The 23,022-nt window shown below is 49.6% G+C and overlaps 1 protein-coding gene across 3 annotated transcripts in view; it reads left to right on the forward strand.

The window, feature by feature from the left end:
* Positions 1-23,022, forward strand: part of DPF3 (double PHD fingers 3) — a 259,572-nt gene that overhangs the window by 131,189 nt on the left and 105,361 nt on the right. For 2 of the 3 annotated variants that reach the window (XM_007528429.3, XM_060175529.1), the window contains exons 5-6: positions 5,672-5,767; positions 19,787-19,865. In XM_007528429.3, coding sequence (XP_007528491.1) covers positions 5,672-5,767; positions 19,787-19,865 — 175 coding nt within the window. Of the gene's footprint in view, positions 1-5,671; positions 5,768-19,786; positions 19,866-21,978; positions 22,493-23,022 lie in introns of those variants that run through there. The other variant, XM_060175530.1, reaches the window with a different exon arrangement.

Here is a 23,022-nt window from a genome sequence, read left to right on the forward strand (position 1 = left end):
GACGACATCAGTAATAACTACAACAATAAAACAACAAGGGCAACAAAAGGGAATAAATAAATATTTAAAAAAAAAAAGAAAATTTCCCGGGCTGCTCCAAGGAGGGAAATCAGGCAATATTTGCTGTGTTCCAGGCCAGGGATAATGAAACAGGATTCCTTTCCTTTCTTTTTCCTCTTTCCCCTTCTCCTCCCCCATTCCTCCCCCACAACCACAGTCCGTTGTTATCAACCCTGGGAAGACTGTGTAGTGTAACAGGGTGAGAAGTTATTTTAAAACGTGTTTGTTTTCTAGACAGTGTCCTTGGATAGGGAAGGCAAGTGTGTTATGGGGAATCAGCTGCACCTCCAGGTGGACACCCTGCCCATTGCTGCTCCTGACAGGACGCGCCCTCTGCTTCCTGAGCCCGGAATGCCAGTTTTGTTTGTTAGGAACTCACTCCCACTGAGTTAGGCAGAGGGGCTTCTGGTGTCAGCGCCACCTTGCAGGAAATACAGACTCATAGGGCTGCCTGCTGCCTGAGCCACCCACCAGACATTCTGGGGACACACAGTGAGAGCCTAGAAGAGGGCAAGATGGAGCCGAGGGAGGAGTCAGTGCACCCCAGGCACAAGCAGGAAGTCACTCAAGCTGCCCCCTACCCCTCCGCTCCCCTTCCCACTCAGAGTCCTTCCTGCTGCTACTAGATACCTTCTTAGAACATAAGAACGGAGTCTGCATTGTACTGAGATGCCAGAGGCAACGGCCTTTGGACTCCAGGGGCTTGAAGTTTACTGTGATTCAATGACTTCAAGACCCTGAAAGCTTTCGAGATGACTGGTCTGAACGATGACACTGGGGCTAATAACAGGCCCTCAGAGTTATGCCCCATCTTTGCACCAAAGGCTACACAGCATCTGAACCATAGTTTTCTGGCTTACTGGTCACTAGAATTCCCACCTTTGGTCAGGAAGCCAAGATACAGAGCTGTCTGGAGACTGGCTTAGGACCTGGGCAGATGTTTCCCAGCTGTGGGCCAGAAGTGCTGCCCATGGGCAAGGCTGCTTCTCTGTTGGGCGGCTTAGGTCAACTCAAAGACCCACGCGTACTGTCCGCGGACGGCTTCTTGAATATCTAGAGGAGAGAAGATGAATCTCTTTCTGCCATGAAGAGAAGAAAAAATAGCAGATGATTTCACTTCTGGGTGACAGAGACAGACCTGGAAAGCACAAAGTAAATCTTGCACTGAGTGGGGGCGTGTCACACCACAGCAAAACAAAAGACTGGCGGAGGAGGGGAGTGGGGTGGGGCGGTGTGAAGAGGGCCTTGGGGTTCTGGGGTGTAAGTGTTCCCCTGCAGATGTCTCTTGCGGGGAGAATGGAGCTCTACCCTGTGTCTACAGCTGTGTTGTAAACCACTAACACTGCCAGTTGTTTTTTCTTTTTTTAAAATTAGTGATTCCATATTGATTTACAAAATTACAAGATAACAGGGGTCCAACTTCCACACAGTTTCTACCACCAGAGATCTGGATCCCCGGTCCCTCTATTGGAAGCTACAGCAGTTCTCTTAAGGCTGCAGATAGGGGTTAACTATTATCTCTACAATTATCTGTCTATATTTGTATATATCTGTCCCCTCTTGTTTTTTCTATGATCCCATCTTCTCTTCCATTCCAAGTCACACACATGCCTATTACTACAAATATCCCTCCCTTTTTCCTCTTCTCTGTCTGGGTCCTGATGGAGTTGGAGTTCAGAGCCCTCTGGTCATCTTCCCCCAGTCATTTCTCCTTCACTAGGTGGTTTGACTAAAATTCTTTATGGGGAGCAGAAGGTGGGAGTTCCGGCTTCTGTAACTGCTTCTCTGCTGGACATGGACATTGGCAAGTGGATTCATAGCCTAAACCTGTTTCTGTTTTTCCTTAGTTACTGCAATAAAATTGAAGAAAATAATAATAATAAATAAAAGAATCTCTCAGACCTTTTTTCTGAGTTCTTTGGGAGAATTGGGCACTAGCCGCATCCTGACTCCTGTGTTGGGAACTGGACCCTCTGACAGGAAGGCAACAGAAGAGGGTCACTGGCAGCTTACGCCTGGGCCTCCTTTGATCACAGGTCACAGGTGTTACCCAGGAGGCCACAGGAACACTGGTGGTGACACCACACGGTACACATGCTGCTTTCAAAGCCAGTTCATAGCATATGTGGTGACCATGTCAGCGTTACAGGATGCTGTTATCCTTAAACCTCATATCTCTATTTCTCTCTCTCTATTAAAAATTTCTCATGAGAGAGGCCTAAAGCACTACTCCCTTACTTTATGCAGTGCTGGGAATTGAACCCAGGGCCTTATGAATGCAAGGCATGCACTCTACCACTGAGGCACCTTCCTAGGGAGCCGCTCAGGCCTTTGGTCATGTCAGTCTCCTCCCTGAGCCTCACCTCGTTCTGCTGCATGGATCAGTCGTCGTGCATGTCCGGGAGTTTGTTCCTGCTGGCCCCTCTGCTTAGAATCTTCCTGTCCTCCTTGCCTCCCTCTCTTAAGCCCCACTTTAAGGCTAGCTTCTTTATTTTGTACATTTCAGTTTTCTTTTTTAATTGTTGTTTGATTATTTAATGGAAATATTTGATCAATTTATAAAGTTTAATAATTATAGTTTCTATATTCCAAAGTGATTACATAGTTTCACTTTTTGCCATGCCACTATTTTTTTTTTTATAAAAAGGAGACATTGACAAAACCATAGGATAAGAGAGGTACAACTCCACACAATTCCCACCACTCCATATCCCATCCCCTCCCCGACAGCTTTCCTATTCTTTATCCCTCTGGGAGTATGGACCCAGGGTCATTGTGGGATGCAGAAGGAGGAAGGTCTGGCTTCTGTAATTGCTTCCCCGCTAAACATGGGCGTTGACATTGACAGGTCGATCCATACTCCCAGCCTGTCTCTCTCTTTCCGTAGTAGGGTGGGGCTCTGGGGAAGTGGGGCTCCAGGACACATTGGTGGGGTTGTCTGTCCAGGGAAGTCTGGTCGGCATCATGCTGGCATCTGGAACTTGGTGGCTGAAAAGAGAAACTAATTGTTGACCAATCATGGACCTAAAGGCTGGAATAGTGCAGATGAAGAGTTGGGGGAGTCATTTCAGTTTTCTTAAGTCACTTTGTCAGGCAAACCTTACCTGACGCTCTAGATTAGGTAAAATTTCCCTACAACACACTCTACAGCGGTTTGAACTGGCCTGGCACTGTCTCTGGAGTGACTGTAGTCACACTTCTATCTTTATTAGACTATAGGGTCTCCTTGTGGTCAGAACTGTAGCCACTTTGGGATTTGTCTAGACTAACAGCTGTCACATAGCCAGCTCCAGGCAAATGTTTGTAGACTGAATCAACGCTTTAATTTCTGTATCCTAAATGAGGAAACTGAGGGAGAATAGATGCTGACTTGTGTAGGCTTAAAGCATGAGTCTGTAAAGAAACTCCCAGGGTTCCTGCTCCAGGGTGCTGGGTCTTTTGTCACAATTATTACTGTTGTTGTTATTGTTGTTGTTTTTGCCTCCAGTGTTATCGCTGGGGCTCGGTGCCCCACTGCCCCTGGAGGCCATCTTTTTTTCCATTGTTGTTGTTGTTGTTGTTATTGTTGCTGCTGTTGGATAGGATAGAGAGAAATTGAGAGTGGAGGGGAAGACAGAGGGGGCGAGAAAGACAGACACTTGCAGATCTGCTTTACCAGTTGTGAAGAAACCCCCCCACACACATACCAGATGGGGAGCTAGGGCCTTGAGCCGGGATTCTTGAATCAGTCTTTGCTTAGCACTATGTGTGCTTAACCTGGTGTTCTATTATTGCCCAGCCCCGTCACAATCTTTAAGAAATGGTTTCTCTCTAGCCTGGGAGGTGGTGCAATGGATAAAGTACTGGACTCTCAAATACGAGGTCCTGAGTTCTGTCCCCAACATCACATGGGCCAGAGTATGTTCTGGGTCTTTTCTTCCTCTCTTTCTCATTATCAAGTGCATCTTATGAATCCCAGGAGATGGTGCCGTGAATGAATGAGGCATTGGGCTCTCCAGCATGAGGTCCCAGGTTGATCCCTGGCATTACATGTGAACTCTGGTTCTCACTCTCTCCCTTGTAAATAAGTGAATCTTTAAGAAATAAATAAGATAGATTTATTTATTTATTTAAATAAGAGAGACAGACAGAGAGAGACTGAGAACCACAGCGTTACTCTGGCACATGTGATGCCAAGGACTGAATTTGGGACTTCATGCTTGCAAATTGGGCACTGTACTCACTGAGTCACCTACAGGCTTCACAACGATTAGAAACAAGACTTAATTGATCATTTTATGATCTAGAGAGAGAGAGAGAGAGGAAGACAGAGAAAGAGTTCCACATGAGGGAGAGAGAAAAAGGGAGAAAGCAGAGCACTACCCCAGTACGTGCAGCACGGAGCTTGAATTGGGAGCTCAGGACAGGCTGTGCTCTACCAGTCGAACCATTTCCCTGGTCGCCTCTGCCACAGTCGTCTGCTTTGATCCCGACTCTAGACACATACACCTGATCTCCTTCTGCAAAAGGCGTGGCAAGCTCAGAACCCGATGGGAGTGGTTACCATGATCACTTCTCTTTGGGGTTCTCAGACAGACACAAGAGCTGAGAGGTGAAAGGGACCGTCTGGGCTGACGATCTTGACTTTGGTTTAGCTGTGGCATCACTGTGTGGTCCTGAACCGCCAGAATTGCCTCCAGCCTTCTTTTATGCACCTGCCAAAAGGCAAGTGGATTTTCCGCTAGAATGTGACTCATAGAATTGTTGAAACGAGGTTACAGAATTCATGATCTCGAAGCTCCATTACGAGTAATGTGCTGTCCCAGAAACCCATTCTTTAAGAAGTAATAACGAGTGATTATGAACAACACATTAATGTCAAATTCTGGTTAGATGGACAGGAAGGTCCTTATTTTCATCAAACAGGGCAGGGCTCGGAATGGCAGGGGGAGGAGAAACTTATTTTCATGTTTATGAGGAGGCTGTTCAGGAGTAAGAGGCAAATCACCTCAAAGAAAGCAAATATGGGTGCCGGGCAGTGGCACACCCAGTACACATAGTACACATAGTACTAATCACAAGGACCTGTGCAAAGACCTGGGTTCTAGTCCCAGCTCCCACCTGCAGGGGGAATGCTTCACAGGCCGCAAAGCAGGTCTGCAGGTATCTTTCTTTCTTTCCCTCTCTCTGTCTCCCCTCCTCTTTTGAGTTCTCTCTGTCCTATCCAATATGATGGACAAGATGGCTGCCAGGAACAGTGGATTTGTAATGCTGGTACCAAGCCCCATGGATAACCCTAGAGGCAAAAAAAAAGAAGACATTTTGGGGTTCATGTAGAAATGCGTCCCTGCTGAAGTTTTCTCATTTTAAAGAAAGTTCATTGAAAGACCAGGACCAGAGGATGGGTACAAAAAACTGGAAAAGATGAGTGTTCTGGGAGGACTTTGCAGGGAGGGCAGCAGGGTAGGAAAGAGGACCCCAGCTGCAGGGAGCGTCTCAGGTGCCCAGCTCTTCAAACAGAGGAGCACTTTCACTTTGTTAAAGAGCAAGAGCCCGGAACCAAAAAGCTCTGATACTGTCTACTTCTGGACTTCATCTCTCAACCCTTCTGTGGGCTTTCATGTCATTTCAGAGGGTTTTGGAAAATGAGGAAAATGTGGAAGAAGGAAATGAAGAAGAGGATTTGGAAGAAGATATTCCTAAGAGAAAGAACAGGACCAGAGGACGGGTAAGCCGGGAGCACCACCAGGTGGGAGGAAAGACCGCGGGAGGGAGGGGTGGAGGCCGGCCAACAGTCAGGTCACATGTGACGGGGGAGAAATCACATCCCTGGTCTCTTACTGAGCAGATCCACCCTGAATCATCACTCCACTCAGCTACATTTCCTTACAATGCTGGTGAGAAAAAAAATGCTGGGTGACCTTGGGAATTTTTTTTTTATTGTTGTTGTAGTTATTATTGTTGTTATTGATGTCGTTGTTAGATAGGACAGAGAGAAGTGAAGAGAGGAGGGAAGACAGAGAGGGGGAGAGAAAAACAGACACCAGCAGACCTGCTTCACCACTTGTGAAGCGACTCCCCTGCAGGTGGGGAGCCGGGGGCTTGAACGGCGATCCTTAGGCTGGTCCTTGTGCTTTGCGCCACCTGCACTTAACCCACTGCGCTACCGCCTGCCTCCCTGGGAATTTTTTTTTTTTATTGCCACCCAGGGTTACTGCTGGGGCTCAGTGCTGGCACTATGAATCCAGCATTCCTGGTGGCCTTTTTCCCCTTTCTATTTATTTATTATTTAAAATTTTATCTTTCGTTGAGTTTTATTATTGGATAGAGACAGATAAATTGAGAGGGGAGGAGGAAGTAGAAACGGAAAGAGACAGAGACAGAGACACCTGCAGCCCTGCCTCACCACTCATGAAGCTTTCCTCTTACAGGTGGGAACCAGGGGCTTGAACCCGGGTCTTTGCACACTATGTGTGCTTAACCCAGGTGCACTACCACCTGGCTATTTATTTATTTATTTATTTATTTTTACCTCCAGGGTTATCACTGGGGCTCAATGCCTGCGGATAAAAAAAATCCACATTTCCTGCCGGCCACTTTTTCCATTCTTTATTGGATAGGACAGTGTGACATTGAGAGGGGTCGGTGAGATAGAGAGAGATACCTGCAGACCTGCTCCACTGCCAGCGAAGCATCCCCCCCTGTAGGTGGGGAGTTGGAGGCCAATCCTGGGTACTTGTGCATGTTCTTACGCTTAGTACTCTGTGCACTTAACTCGGTGCACCTCCAGCCAACCCCCTCATTATTATTAGATAGGACAGAGAGAAGTTGAGAGAGTATGGGGAGATAAGACACCTGCAGACCTGCTTCACTGCTCCTGAAGCCCCCACCCACACACACCCAGGTGGGGAGTGGGGGAACCCATGTCCTTGTGCTTGGTAATACATGTGCTTAACTGGGTGTGCCACCACCAGGCCCCTCCTGGGTGACTTTGAACGAAATAATATCGACGGCCACAAGACCCACTTATTGTTACAGCTGTGTTCCTTAAACTAAGGATCGTTTCCAAGGATCTCCTAAATGTTAAGTGAGAACTCCCTGTACCCAGGAAGGGAAACTCTAGCCAGGCTCTCATCCCAGGTGAACAAACACCTGCAAGAGTTTAGCACTGGCAAGAGAGGAAGTGGGAAGTTGAGGCGTGAGGCAGTGTGAGGGCAGAGGTTGAGGGAAACGTGGTCGCTGTCCTTATCGCCCTGTCAGGAATGGAAAGCTGGAAATGTCCTGTTCCTGCAGCTGCCCCCACACCTCAGGGTGGGACATCTGCTTTGGGGGTGTTTCACTTGGGGCCAGCAAACACAAGCTGAGAAAGCATGGCGGGGGTGGGCACCGCCAATGGCTCCTGAGTGCTTACGGCAGGGACTCTGCAGATGGGCCTGGAATATAGTGAGGAAAGGCCCCAAGTCTGGGGAGTGGCAGGGAGGAAATTCATGGCAAAAGGAACAAAGGTACACTCCCAGGCTTTTAGGCTGGCCCTCCAAAGTCTTTTTTTCTTTCTTTCTGGGGCTCAGTGCCTGTACCATGAATCCACTGCTCCTGGAGGCCATTTTTTTTCCTTTTGTTGCTCTTGTTGTATTGTTATTGTTGTTGGGTAGGACAGAGAGAAATAGAGGAGGGGAAGACAGAGGGGGAGAGAAAGACAGACACCTGCAGACCTGCTTCACCGCCTGTGAAGTGACCCCCCTGCAGGTGGGGAGCTGGGGGGTTTGAACCGGGATCCTTTTTTTTAAAAAAAAAGTTATTAATTTATTTATTTATTCTCTTTTGTTGCCCTTGTTTTATTATTATAGTTATTATTGTTGTTGTTATTGGCATCGTCATTATTGGATAGGACAGAAATGGAGAGAAATGGAGAGAGGAGGAGAAGACAGAAGGGAGAGAAAGATAGACACCTGCAGACCTGCTTCACCACCTGTGAAGCGACCCCCCCTACCGTAGGTGGGGAGCCGGGGGCTTGAACTGGGATCCTTATGCCATTCCTTGCGCTTTGTGCCATGTGCGCTTAACCCGCTGTGCTACCGTCCAACCCCCACTCCAAAGTCTTAATGCTGAAGCCCAAAGGCGTTGTCTGTGGTCACCTTCAGGCCTCTGCAAGGACACCTTGCTAGAAGCAGGTGGAGGCAGATTCCTGGGGATAAACTTCTCTCTAGCTGGAGCAGGAGGTGGGGAAAGTCTGTTCCGTGGACCGTACGCGACCCACGAGATCACTTGCTCTACTTCTGCCATGGCAACTGCAACTGGACTTGACATTTGGTGAACCCTGGAGTGTTTTCAGAGCAACACTTGAGTGCTAGTTTGTGACCTGATAATTTCGTATGGTCCACAAATGATGCTCTAAAGATCCAAATGGCCTTTGGCAGGGAAAAAAAAAAAGGTTCTCCACTCCTGGTCTAGAGAGTGAACTCTAGTAGGCCTGTCTGGTCCCTTAGGCTCTAGGCTCTGTGATCTGTCAGGGACCAGAGGTGAGTCCTGGCTGCCCCGGGAGTTTGAGTCCAGTGACAACTGGCAGGCCTCTGGGTTCCTATGGTTCTCATGCCCTAGTGTAGCTTAAGACCACCAGGAGGATTCATCAAAATGCAGATTCCCAGGGCACCTCTTCCTGACATTTTGCCATAATAGGAGTTCTGGACTAGGAACTGGAAAGCTCCATTTCCAGTGAATTCCTAGGTAACTGGGGCAACTCGCCCAGGTCCGCCCGCCTGTGTGGGTCTGAGAGGCACGGATGTGTCGTGTCTCAGTCTGGTCAGGGAGGTCTCTAGTGCCATCTGCCTTGTGCCACAGCCTCAGCAGTTCTCAGTATTTTGGCTGTCTTGATTTCCCTATTCTTTGCTCTTGCCTTTTTTTTTTTTCTGGTTTATTTGCTTGTTTAATGTGTGTGTGTGTGTTCTGAAAGCAAGTCTTAGACATTTTATCACTAAATCTGCTTATGGGTTTAATTGAAACCAATAAAAGGAACAGCTATAGTACTGGGGAGGCACACAATGCTTTGAGCACCAGAATTTTCTGCCTGAAATCTCAGAGGTTCCAGGTTCAGTCCCTGATCACTATAAGCCAGAGCTGAGCACGGCTCTGGTTTCAGTTTCTTGGTCTCTCTGTCTCTTTTGCATTAAATGTTACAAACCGGGAGTTGGGCAGTAGTGCAGCAGGTTAAGTGCACATGGCATAAGGATCCAGGTTCAAACCCCCAGCTTCCCACCTGCAGGGGAGTCACTTCACAGGTGGTGAAGCAGATCTGCAGGTGTCTGTCTTTCTCTCCCCCTCTCTGTCTTCCCCTTCTCTCTACATTTCTCTCTGTCCTATCTTAACAACGATAACATCAATAAAAACAAACAAGGGCAACAAAAGGGAAAATAAATAAATATATATAAAATATTAAGAAAAAGTTACAAACCAATAAATATGTATTTTTTTCTTTTTATATTTATTTTCCCTTTTGTTGCCCTTGTTGTTTTTTCACTGTTGTTGTAGTTATTATTGTTGTTGTTTATGTTGTTATTGTTAGATAGGATAGAGAGAAATGGAGAGAGGAGGGGAAGACAGAGAGGGGGAGAGAAAGACAGACACCTGCAGATCTGCTTCACCACCTGTGAAGCGACTCCCCTGCAGGTGGGGAGCCGGGGGCTCAAACTGGGATCCTCACGCCGGTCCTTGTGCTTTGCGCCACGTGTGCTTAACCCGCTATGCTACCGCCCAACTCCCACCAATAAATATTTTAAAAATAAATAGAAAGGTCAACTAGTCTAATACCTGCTATCCAGTCTCTGATCATTTTTCTGCGGGCCTTCTCAAGCAAGGCTTTCTACAGTTGGTTTGTTTGAAACGAAAGCCTCTTCTGTTCCATACCGTGCTTCTTCCATGATGCACTCCACCCTACACACACTTCTTTCTCATGCATTGAAGAACTTCTGTTGTTTCATTTTGTGGGTTTTTTTTTCCCCTGCCACCAGGGTTATTGCTGGAGCTTGGTCGGTACCAGCGTTGTGAACCCACTACTCCAGTGGCCATTTTTTCCTATTTTTTAAATTTTTTATTTATAAAATGGAAATATTGACTCCTTTCTATTTTTTAACTGGTCATAACAGAGAGAAATTGAAAGAAGAGAGGGAGATGGAAAGAGAGAGAGACAGCTGCAGATCTACCTCACTTCTGAAGCAGACCCCTGGCAGATGGGGAGCAGGGCTTCAACCTGGGTCCTTGCGCACGACAACGTGTGTGTTTAACCGGATGCTCCGCTGCCAGGTCTCTATCTTGTGGAATTTTTCATTTTTGATTTGGTGGCATCTAATAAAGGTAACAATGTTTCACTGTTACCTTTATTTCTTGAGAACTGATGGCCTGACTAGAAACTTGATTTTGCTCAGGATATTTGAGTGTGTGAATTTTAAAACTTTTTACTGGTGTGGGAAGAAAGTTTCCCTGGTGGTGCTATGTGCTTCTTCTGCATCCGCCTAAGAGGCTTATGTTGTCCAGCTGTCCTGCCGTGACGGAGGTAAACAGGATCAGTGGATTTGGTGGTGGTTAGCCTGATTCCTCCTTAGCGAGTGCCCAATTTCATTTTCACCCAATCATTATAGTGACCACTGAGGAGCTTGCCTTGACTCGTGACTTCACTGGAAGGTATGAAATCATTCAAGGAGGCTCTAGAGTGTTGATTTATTGATTTATTTGAATTCTAAGGACTATGTACCTCCAGGCTTGCTTCTACCCTTACTCTCTCAGCCCAAACTTACATGGTGGGTTGTAGAGATGATCGGATCCCTGTCTTCATGCCCAGCCTGAACCTAGATGTTAGAACTCATCAGAGAAGGTGAGTCAGGCATTTTCTCTTTAAGAACAGTGGCTGGAGTGTGGCAACAATCCTTGATAATTATCATGCACTTACCAGGTACTTGGCTGTCTGTCAAGCGCTGTTACAGAGCTCTTCAGAGAGAGAAGACTGAGTGCCTGCTGCCACATTCTTTTTTTATGCACTGTCCACACTGACACGTTGCTTCTCCGAACAGGAATGTCGTGTGAGTGTAAACTGCACACCAGATCCCATAGCACAGAGTCCTGACCACTAGCTAGATGGTCGTGACATGCCACAGGCCAGGCGGCCACACCGGATACAGAGCATTTCATTAACGTTCATGTTGATTCATACTGAAACAAGAATATCGTGGAGCTGTTGGGCTAAATTAAATATAGTATGAAAATTTATCTCACTTGGCCGGCAAGTGGCATACCCAGTTGTGTGCACATGTGTCCCTGCCCTGCTGCCCTCTTACTGTTTTTCCTCTTTTAAATTAAATAGGACAGAGAGAAATTGAGAGAGGAGGGGGAGATAGAGAGGGAGAGAGAAAGAGAGACACCTCCAGACCTGCTTCACCACTTGTGAAGTGGACACCTTGCAGGTGGGGACTGGGGGCTTGAACCTGGGTCCTTGTGCTTGGTAATATGTATGCTTAACTGGATCGCCACCATCCTAGCCCCCCCCTTTCTTTCTTTCTTTCTTTCTTTCTTTCTTTCTTTCTTTCTTTCTTTCTCCCTCCCTTCTTTCCTTTCTTTCTCTGTCTTTCCTTCTTTCTTTCTTTTTTATTAAATAGTGGAGTCTGGGGGTCCTGAAATGCAGGACCCCAGGCTCCACTCTGGTGGACTGAATTAGTATCTTTGTGCTAGCCCCCCCTTTCTTTCTTTTTTCCTTCCTTCCTTCCTTCCTTCCTTCCTTCCTTCCTTCCTTCCTCCCTCCCTCCCTCCCTTCCTTTCTTTCTCTGTCTTTCCTTCTTTCTTTCTTTTTTATTAAATAGGACTGAAATGCAGGACCCCAGGCTCCACTCTGGTGGACTGAATTAGTATCTGCGTGCTAGCCAGGTCTGCAGTGCTTTGGTCTTTGAGGAAGCTAGGGCTAAAGCGGTGATTGTCAAGGAGGTGCTACCTTATTTTTATCACGAGTTCAAATCCCAGCTCTACCACTTTCTAGACCAGGAGTGAATTTTGTAACCTCTGTAACCTTAGTCAAATTCTAAAATGACACTGGCTCTGAATTTCATCTCTACGAAGTGGGACTCATACTGCACAGGCATTTCTGAAGTCCTAATACAGACTGATTGATCTAACTAGGAGGAAGCCAAGGAGATTTGACCATGGAGATTTCCCCGAGGGAAATTCAGATTCTACGACTGTTCTCATGGTAACTTTAATCCAAGAAATAACAGCTCTTTAAAATTCATGATATTCCTGTGAATTGTCCACGAAATTAGCAATCAACGGGCCAGTCAATCAGTAAACATTTATCGGCGCACTGTGGGGTGGTCTGGTGTTTCTTCACCTGGAATGTGCGTGAGACAGACCTGATGATTTCCTTTAAGAGCAGATTCTGATGCGGGGGGTGGGGTGGGGTAGGGGTCAGGACTGAGGAAACTGCCTGGGTAAGAGTCTCTCCAGGTTTTGCCGATGGTCTGAGGACCTCACCTTAAATAGCACGTGTGAGGAAAAGGAAAAAAGAAAAAAAAAAAAGCAAAGTTGAGGAGCAGTGACTCTCAGTACTTTTCCTTCCCTCCTTTCCTCCCTTCCTCCCTTTCTCTCTCTCTCTCTCTCTCTCTCTCTCTCTTTCTTCCTTTTTTTGCCTCCAGGTTTATCGATGGGGCTCGCTGCTTACACTATGAATCCACTGCTCCTGCTGCCTTTAACATTTTGTTTTGGGTAGGACAGAGAGAGATTGAGGTGGAGAAGACAGAGAGGGGGAGAGAGAGAGCCGGGGGTTCGAACTGGGATCCTTGCGCTTTGTACTGTGTGCTCTCAGTGCGGCGTGCTACACCCGGGCCCTGTTCTTTGTGCTTTTGGTCTCAGGATTTTTTTTTTTTAGGGTTTATTTATTTATGGAATCCTTAACAATTATTGAGGGTGCTAGGTAAGTAGTTAAGTGGTAGAAGACATGCTTCAGGGGGCAGGCAGCGGTACACCTGGTTAAGTGCTCACATTACTATGTGCAAGGACCTGGCTTCAAGCCCCCGGTCCCCACCTGCAGGGGGAAAGCTTCATGAGTGGTGAAGCAGAGCTCCAGGTGTCTCTCTGTCTGTCTTCCTCTCCCCTCTCAATTCCTTTATCCCTATCTGATAAATAAATAAAACTATTTAATAAAAGAAAAAGAAAACATGCTTCACATGTATGAGGCCTTGAGTTTAGTCCTTGGCACACCCCCAATTATTGAGAGTCCCTAAAAACTATGTCCTGGTGGCTTGTAACTAGTGATCCTTAGCCATTTTATCAATCAAAACAAAAGACTATTAAATTTAAGAATACACACCAACACACAGTGGTACATCATTGTCTTCTGTAGGCTCTGGAATCCTCCATTTGTGCACTAGTGGAAAAAAAAAATGAGAGTGGAAATTTCAAATAATATTTAGTGCTGTTTTGTCATTTATTTACTTATTTATTTCATTGCCACCAGAGTTATCGCTGGAGCTTAGTGTCTGCATTATGAATCCACTTCTCCCAGCAGCTATTTTCCCCCTTCCTTCCTTCCTTCCTTCCTTCCTTCCTTCCTTCCTTCCTTCCTTCCTTCCTTCCTTCCTTCACCATGCGTTGATGGTATAGTGGTGAGCATAGCTGCCTTCCTTTCTTCCTTAACCTTTCCTTCCCCTTCCTTCCTTCCTTCCTTCCTTCCTTCCTTCCGTCCTTCCTTCCTTCCTTCCTTCCTTCCTTCCTTCCTTCCTTCCTTCTCCCTCCTCTTTCCCCTCCTCCTTTCTCCTTTTGATAGAGATAGAAATCAAGAGGGAAGGGGAGACAGTGAAGGAGCGAGAAAGCACGACATCCGCGCTGCTTCACTGCTTGTGAAGCCTCCCTCCTGCCAGTGGGGACCGGGGGCTGGACCCTGGGTCCTTGTGCATGGGGGTAACATGCACTCAGCCGGCTGTGACATCACCTAGACCCTATGAATAGTTTTAAAACAATGCAGACCCTCTCCCCCACCCCAAGCAATTTCAGGAACCTCCAAAGAGTCCCTAGGTCATTACTTAAGACTCAATACTAGCTCTGTAGGTATGCCTTTGGTTAGAGCCTTTTAGTTGTAAGACATTCAACACTTTAAGCAAGAATGAGAAATACTTGAAAGCCTATTGGGACTTTACTCCAGACGAACCATCTTTGAAGGTACAGGCTTGAGAAAGGGCCAGAAAAAATGGCGGGAATTCATGATTAGGAACAAGTAGGGAACACAGGCAGCTTCTGGTTTCTACGGTTCCTCTGGCCAGTGTTCTGAGAAGACTGCCATTATTCTCTGTACACAAGGTCCTGTCACTCTTGAACTGCTGGGTCCCCAGTGCATGTGGCCTGTGCTAACCCTTTCAGTTCCAAGTCACTCGGAGGTAGGGTCTGACTAGTGCCACTAGGGTGAGGGGTCTTCTCTTGAGCCAGCCGTTCAACTGTGGGCGGCTTTAGTGTTTGTGGTACAGCCATGGACACAATGGTGCACCAGAGTGTGAATTTGAGACTGGGTGTGGAGCAGAGAGGGGGGCAGGCCTCTCTTAAGAAAGACCGGTGATTTTGGGGTAGTCTGCTTTAAAGTTTTTCTATAACAGAATCTGGAAGCCTAGATCCTGCTTTTTCTGCTGGTGCTGTGACTGAACAATTCACAAATCCTCTTAGAACCTGTTACTTCAGATCCAGATGGGAATCCCACTCTGCATGGTCTACTAAGAGCGTAGGATTGGAATTCGCCGAGAATTAGACTGTGTCTAGCACAGTGCTAAATGTTGGGGATTGATAATAACATGTGAAGTGCTTTCTGTCTCTGTCGGGGAGGGATGGGATGCGGAGTTCTGGTGGTGGGAATTGTGTGGAGTTGTGCCCCTCTTATCCTATGCTTTTTCTCATTGTTTCCTTTTTATAAAAAGAAAGAAAGAAAGAAAGAAAAGAAAGAAAGGCTTACTCTCGGAGGCTGTGCAGTGGCACACTTAACTGGTGTTAAGCGAACGTAGTACTAAGTGCAGGGACCCACACAAGAATCCGGGTTTGAGCCCCTGGTCCCCACCTACAAGAGAGAGACTTTGCGAGTGGTGAAGCAGGTATCTGCAGGTATCTCTCTTTCTCTCTCCCCCTCTATCTCCCTCTTTTCTGTCAAGTTCTCTCTGTCCTGTTCAATAAAAATGGACAAAAATGGCCGTCAGGAGCAGTGGGTTCATAGTTCAGGCACTAAGCCTCAGCGATGACCATGGAGACGGAAAAAATAAAAGAATTTTCTCTTTTTAAATGGTTTATTATCTTTATTTATTGGGTAGAGATAGCCAGAAATCAAGAGGATGGGAGAGATAGAGAGGAAGAGAGAAAGAGAGACACACCCTCAGCCCTGCTTCACCACTCGCAAAGCCTTTCCCCTGCATGTGGGGACTAGGGATTGAACCTGGGTCCTTGTGCATTGTAATATGTGCGCTAACCAGGTACGCCACCACCTGACCCCAGAAATTCTCTTTCTCTTTCTCTGTCTGGTGTCAAGAACCTTGGAATTAAATGGGGGAAATAAGTACTAATAGCTATGAACTTGGGGTTAGAGGAAATACTCTCTGAACCTGCCAGAGGCTGTAGCACTGCGCTTGTGGTCTCACACACCCTCGCCTCTAACAGCTCCAGCAGCTCTGTGATAGGTGTGTGCGGCTACCTGACAGCAGAGAAAACTCCCCCGAGGACGCAGCTTGCCCCGAGACACATAACTGGTGCCTGAACAGAAGCCTCTGTGATTTTAAAGGGGGACAGCTCTGCTCTGGTTCTGGTTTATGGTGGTGCGGGGGGGGGGGGGGGGGATTAAACTTGGGACTCTGGAGCCTCAGGCATGAGACTCTCTTTGCATAACCATTGTGCCATCTACCCCTTGCCCGGGGATGTCTTTTTAAAATTGTGCTGTGGTGCTAGAGACTGAACTCAGGGACTCAGGCATGCACTTTACTACTGAGTCGCCTCACCAGCCCGCTCTGTTCTTTACCGTTTTACTGGGCTGAGTGGATGTGTGTGTATGTGGGGAGGGTTACAGTATGGTGCTGACACAGGTGCCACCTCTCATCAGACAGACCACGACAGTCTCACCCCTGCCTCGGATCTCCTCGTCATCATCCATCAAGACCCCAAGGCCCTCTTCACCCAAGGCCAACCCCTCCCTCCCCAAAGTCTTTGCTTTGGTGTGCTCAGCTTAAGTTTTTGTATTTTCACGACAGAGAGGAAAACAGGGCCACGCCCCCCACGGAGCTCCAACCATTTTGTTTTGTCTTTGTTGTTTCCACTGGAGGTGTGGACTGGACGTGGGGCCTTATCACACTCTGGCTTGACTGCTGCATCACCTGCATGACTCCCTTTTCAAGAGGGAGACTGCTGGAGGCAGGGGAGGCCAGCAGGGCTAAGCCAGGAGCAGATAGGCAGGGTCTACCCAGGCCCACACAATGGAAGCACGAGGAGAGCCTGACATATTGTCACTAGGTCACCACTGGCTGTGTCACTGAGTTTTAGATGATGCATGAATGAATGAACCTAAGTGTTGTCTGATGGGTCTGGGTGCTGTGCAGGATGGATTGGGCAAGGCAGTGCAGAGATGTGCCCCAGCGGCTGGGTTCTTTGCCTAGCTCAAGGGTTCACTGCTGAGCCCCTGCAGGTGTAGGCTAGGAGGGCATGGCAAAGGCTGTAGTGACTGATGAGGGAAGAGATAGCAGCTCAGAGAATGAAGGAGAAGCCCCCCCAAATGATTGACTCAGCAAATTTTTTATTATTGTCATTGCTGTTATTGTTATGATTCTATTTATTTATTTATTTTGTTGCCCTGGTTGTTTTTATTGTTCTTGTAGTTGTTGTTGTTATTGATGTCATCATTGTTGGCTAGGACAGAAATGGAGAGAGGAAGGGAAGACAGAGAGGAGAGAAAGACAGACACCTGCAGACCTGCTTCACCACCTGTGAAGCGACTGCCCTGCAGGTGGGGAGCCGGGGGGCTCGAACTGGGATCCTTACACTAGTCACGTGCGCTTAACCCGCTGCGCTACCGCCCGACTCCCTATTGTTATTATTCTGTGCTCCCCCAGTGGCTGGTCCTCTGCCAGATTCCCAGCAGAATGGGAGCCCCTGTCCACCCTCACGTGGGAACGCCTGAAACCCTCAACAAAGAAACTAACCCCCACACAGGAGAATGGCTGACGGTGCTGGGCGCCACGATGACTTTCAGGGCGCATAGGGAGAGGACGCCTGACAGGGTGTGAGTGTACTTCATGGCCCGTGAGGGCTTCCCTGAGGAGGTGACACCTGACAAGACAAGCAGGGCTCCAAGTTTCCTCACCAGTGTGAGTGTGCTTCTGGGCCAGGAAGCCTCCTCTGCATCCTAGAGCCATGGCCTCTGTGCTGCTGTTGAAACAGAGGTGCTGGGGTGTGGGGGCAGTCACCCCACTGGACAGTCCTTCAGGGCCTGGAAACCCTGGCTCTCGGAGGCTCCCCCGGAAGCCCTTTGCTCCCTTCCAGCGTGACACATGCCTCCTCTCCAGGGCAGTATTTTTAGTTTACCAGAGCCCTTTCCCTGAGCCAGCTGTTGCCTCCTCATTCTGCTTGACTTTCTTCCACCTGCTTCCAGGCTCTGTGACGGGGGCTGCGTGCTGCACACGGCAGGCCATCCCAGGCTTCACTGAGGGGATGTGGGGGCGACCACCCTCGGCACTTCCAGGTCACCTGTCAGGGTCTGGGGGTGGCCGCCGGCAGCCGTTTCCTTCCTTGGGCTCGGGGCCATCTCTGAGCAATGAGTGTGCAAGGCAGGGGCTGGCTGTCGTGTGTGCAGGGGCGGGTGCCGGGGAGGGGAGGTGGGGGCATTTTTATGATCTGTTTGGGAGACAAGCTGAGGAGGTAGCAGAGGGGGTAGTTTGGCAGGGGGTTCTGTTTTTAGAGCATGAGTGTATGTGTGTGCGTGTGTGTGTGTGTGCGCGCGCGTGTGTGTGCGTGTGCGTTTGTGCGTGTGTGTGTGCCTGTGTGTGTGCGTGCCTGTGTGTGTGTGTGTGCATGTGTGTGTGTGTGCGTGCCTCTGTGTGTGTGTGCGTGTGTGTGTGTGTGTGCGTGCCTGTGTGTGTGTGTGCATGTGTGTGTGTGCGTGCCTGTGTGTGTGTGTGTGTGTGTGTGTGTGCGTGTGTGTGTGCTATTGAATATGTGAACTCGACCTGAGATGCAGGCCTTCCTGCTGTGAAGTTCTAGAGAGAGAGGGAGAGGGAGAGGTTTTTGACCACGAGGGCCCAAGGACCACTTTCCAGGCCAGGTTCCCATTTCCCCGTATTCTACCTTATTGCTTTCTCATCAGCTGTGCCTTTTTGTCTGTCCCCAAAGACCCCAGCAGATCCCGTCTCCCCATCCCTGGTTGGTTGTTCATTGCTCCTCATTGCCAGAGGATGACCCAGAGAGGCGAAGGTGTTACCCACATGACCAGTGTGGCATGTTCAAAGGTTTAAAAATAACCTCACTGAGCTCTGCAGCTACTGTCCTGGGGCTGCGGAGCTGCCAGCTCCTTCTCCAGCTGGGCTCTTCCATTCCTGCAGGCAGAGCTCCTCCGACTCCCCACCCAGGAAAGGCAGACCCTCTCTCTGGGGCGAGGCACCCCCCTGAGGAAGGGCCAGCAGGAACAGGGGAGGGCTCCACAGGGCTGGGTTCCCGCTGGGCTGGAGGCCAGGCCTGGATGTGGGGAACTGTGCACCCTGAAGCCTGGGGGTGGGGTGGGGTGGTGGCTGCAGTTGTGCCCATCAGCCGGTCTGCCGAAGGGAGAGGGGTTGGCACTATCGTGTGGAGGTGCATTGTGGTCAGAAGGCAAGGGGCTGGGGAGAGAGCCTGGTGGCAGCAGTGCAGTGTGGGAGTTTGGCAGACAGGCTTTGCAGTCAGACGTCCTGAGTTCACATCCTGGCTTGGCACCGGGTAGGCGAGTGACCTTGGGCAAACTTGTGAATGTCTCTGGTGTTCAGTCTTCTGATCTGTAAGACAAGAACCGTGCAGCTCTCGTGGAGTTGTGGAGATTTTGTTGTTGTTATCACAGGGGTTTCTCTGCTCTGGGTTGATTCCTCTCTCTCTCTCTCTTTCATCACCTTTATTTCTTTCCTCCCTCTCTCTCTCCCTCTCTCTCTCTCTCTCCCTCTCTCTCCACCAGGGTAATTGGCGTGACTTGGTGCCTGCACCATAAATCCATTGATCCTGGCAGCCATTTTCTCCCCCCTTTTTTTCTTGATAGGCTAGAGAGAAATTCAGAGGGAAGGGGAAGTAGAGAGGGAGAGAGACACCGCAGCACACCTCCACCGCTTATGAAGCCTTCACCCTGCAGGTGGGGAGTGGGAGCTTGAGCCCAGGACCTTGCATGTGGTGATGTGTTGGTAGGTAGGAGGAAGACACCACAGCACTGAAGCTTCCCTCCAGGGCACTGGGGGCTGGGCTTGAACCTGGGTCACATGCAGGACAAAGCAGGTGTGGCCTCCAGGTGAGCTGTCTCTCCGACCCTGGAGCTGTGGTATTTGTATGAGGGACACAGGGGAGTCAGTGAGTATCTGGGGCAAGTCACCTCATCCCTCTAGGTCTCAGTCCCCTCCTGTCTAGTGGGTCACTGTTGGCACAGACGTGGCATGGAATGAAGACGTTCCACACATGCCTCAGGAACTGCAGTGAGCGTCACAGTAACCCAAGTCTTCTGTCTCTGCTTCCCTCTCCTGTGTGTCCCCAGGCCCGTGGCTCTACAGGTGGTAGGAGGAGACAGGACGCTGCTTCCCAGGAAGACCATGACAAGCCTTACGTCTGTGACAGTAAGTGCGGCACACCTGCCTTCCTGCCCTTCTCTCTGCTCCCTGGCTGCCCCCTCTTCTCAGGCTGGGTTCTGCACCCCTGGGCCCATGTCTGCTGCAATCCCCACCTTCTTTTGGGGAGACACAAGCTGAGAGGCCCCTATATTTAAAAAAAATTGTATTATCTTTATTTATTTATTGGATAGAGACCGTCAGAAACTGAGAGGGAAGAGGGAGATAGAGAGGGAGAGAGACAGAGAGACACCTGCAGCCCTGCTTCACCACTCATGAAGCTTCCCCCTTGCAGGTGGGGACCGGGGGCTCGAACCTGGGTCCTTGCACATTGCAGCATGTCTGCTCAAACAGGTGCGCCACCACCCGGCCCTGAGGCCTCTCTCTCCGAGGCTCTGCTCCTTTCTGTAGCAGTGCCCCACCCTCATGCTTGGCTTTTGCTTCTCTCTCCTTCACTCTGTCACCTGAAGATTCATCCCCCATTTCTTTCTCTGATTCCAAGAATTGCAAGCAAATGCGTAACTCACAACCTTCCAACAAAGGTAGTTGGTTTTGATAACTTTTCATTTGTTTCCCTTTAATTTCTTCTCTCTCTCTCTATCTCCCTCCCTCTCCCTACCCCCCTCTTTCTCTCCTGTCCTAGGTAGGGCAAGCTATGAATCTTTCTCTGACGATGACTTAGGTTAATAAATGGTCCTCCTTGCTTGACTCTCAAACATCTTGGGGACTAGTGACTGCTGGGTCCTGGATTTGGGGATGTGTTGACAGAGCTGGGGAGGTGGCCATTGACTCTGCAGAGACTTTCAGTTTTTGGAGCCATCGCAGTCTGCAGTCCGTTGGAGTCTGTCTTGTCTTTCATACCCAGCAGGATGCTAGGTGGTAGATGAAAGCCCTCTCTGCTGACCTGTCTTCTTGCCACCAGATTGGCACCCTCTCACCCCAGGACTTGAGCTGCCCTGTCCGCACTGTCTGCCCGGCTCCCTTTCCATCTTCCAGAGCTGCACTGAGAAACAGCGCCCTGCACCCCGTCTGTGCTGGGCGGGGAGGGGATCAAGGGAAAGCTGGAACTTGGGGATTCATGGTGTGTGTGTGTGTGTGGGGGAGATACCTGTGTCCTCTCTGTTCGCTGGCCTTTCTTGATCTCCAAAAGTTGTTCTGTGCCCAGTGGGGAGACGAGAGGTTGGAGAACATTTTGCTAGAAGAACTCCAATTCTACATCAGGGTGACATGTTGTTATCTCTATTTATTGGATAGAAACAGCCCGGAATTGCGAGGAACAGGAGATAGAGAGGGAGAGAGACAGAGAGACACCACTTGTGAAGCTCTCCCCCTGCAGGTGGGGACCCGGGGCTGGAACCCAGGTTTTTGCACCCTGTGACCAGGTGTGCCAGCACCCGGTCTCCATTTGGCTACACGGTACACTGTGCAGATGACATTGGCGAGGGGAGAGGTGTGCATGCCCTCTGTTCACAAGCAGCCCCAGGATGAGGAGGGAGCAGGGCATGCGGGGGGGAGGGGTCGGGCATCCCCGGGAGGCACCTGCTGCCTTTTGAGTGTCGCTTCCTGGCCGGGGGGGGGGGGGGGGGGGGGGGGGGGGGGGGGGGGGGGGGGGGGGGGGCTCAGTCTTGTTCTCCTGCATCAAAGCACAAGCTTGCTGGCTCTGGAGACTGGTTCTGGTCTGGAGGGTCCAGGGGGTCCTTATCCTCGCTTCTGCCCCCCCCATGGCTTCCTGCCACCCACCAGGGCAGCTTTCCAGCCCCTCACGCCAGAATGTTCTCCTGTAATGGCATGAGGGGCTTTGCAAAAAGCTTTGTTAGGATGTGATTACCACCATAATCAGGGTTACTTCAGAGCGGCCGGTGCCTACGGCTCTCGCTGGACGCAGCCAGCCGTGAGGAGAGCCCCACGCACGCGTCCCCACTCACGCCCCTGCACCTCCTGCGTCTCACTCTCACTCTCCTCTTCACAGGGCTGTCTGGCCACCACCCCCTCCTTATAGGACTGGGGTGAGGGGCTGCCTCGTGTGCAGAGTGCTTGCATCACCCCTGCCCCCTCGCTCCTGTGGCTTGGTTTGGGGGGGGGGCTCAGGGCCATGTGTCGTTTCCTGCCCCACTCTCCACAGCCGCTCTTCCTCCTCTGGTTACCTTGTGCTGCCTGGGAGGCACAGCCAGGGCCTGGTGCTGCCTCTCTGGGAGTGTCTGCTGCCGGCTTCCTGGCTCTCTGCACAGGCGCGGCCTCCCTTTCCCTCCCCTGGCAGGGCGAGGGCCGCTGTGGATCGCCCTTCTCTCTTCTGGCTCTCCAAGGAAACTGTGTGGCAGCTCAGTGATTAATAGACTTTATTTTTATCTGGTGCCCTTCAGACATGTGATCCTTTGGGATAGAAATGACCTTTGGAGAGGTCACAAGGCCCACTCCGCCACCCCCAAACAAAGCAGAGGAGGCTTTTAATAATCTCTAATGCATCCTAAGGAGATAGGTGTCTGGTCACCTCCTAGAATGTCCCCGGGGATGCTGTTACCATAAGCTGCCCTTTCTTCCTTGATTCCAGTGGTGGTTTGAATGATGGTTTTATTTTTCTTTATCAGGAGCAGAGATATGTCTCACCCACAGGCCCTCCTTATCTTTTGTGCCGCTTTTCCCAACAAGTCAGCACCTTTTGTCTCTTTCAGAGACTCTCTTCACATTCCCTTGTGTTCCTGGGCCGTCCAGGGTGACGTCCCATAATATCTGCGGTGGCCTGCTCTGAATTCCCTGCTAGGTTTACATTTAAGTTCAGAAATCCCACGGATAGTAGGACCAAGGCCAAGTGACACAAAGGGTGCCAGACACATTTCTGTTTTATACATCGGCTCTTAGCATAACCCATATCTGGAGAGAAACAAACAGAAAAGCCTCTGGCCATTCAGCCGCACTGCGAACCATCCCAGGAGCTCCTCACCTGGGGCCGGGACACCCCTCTGATAATGCCTCTCGGGGTGTGTGCTCTTTTCTGCTCATGCGTTTGGTTACCCTTCCTCCCTCCCTCCCTCCCTCCCTTCCTCCCTCCCTCCCTCCCTCCCTCCCTTCCTTCCTTCCTTCCATACATCACTCTGCCTTTGGCCTCATTTGGTCTCAGTGAAGAGATATAATAATACGTGACTTCTAATATACAAGATTCGATAAAGAC

Source organism: Erinaceus europaeus, chromosome 16, assembly GCF_950295315.1.
Source record: "Erinaceus europaeus chromosome 16, mEriEur2.1, whole genome shotgun sequence".
Taxonomy (NCBI): domain Eukaryota; kingdom Metazoa; phylum Chordata; class Mammalia; order Eulipotyphla; family Erinaceidae; genus Erinaceus; species Erinaceus europaeus.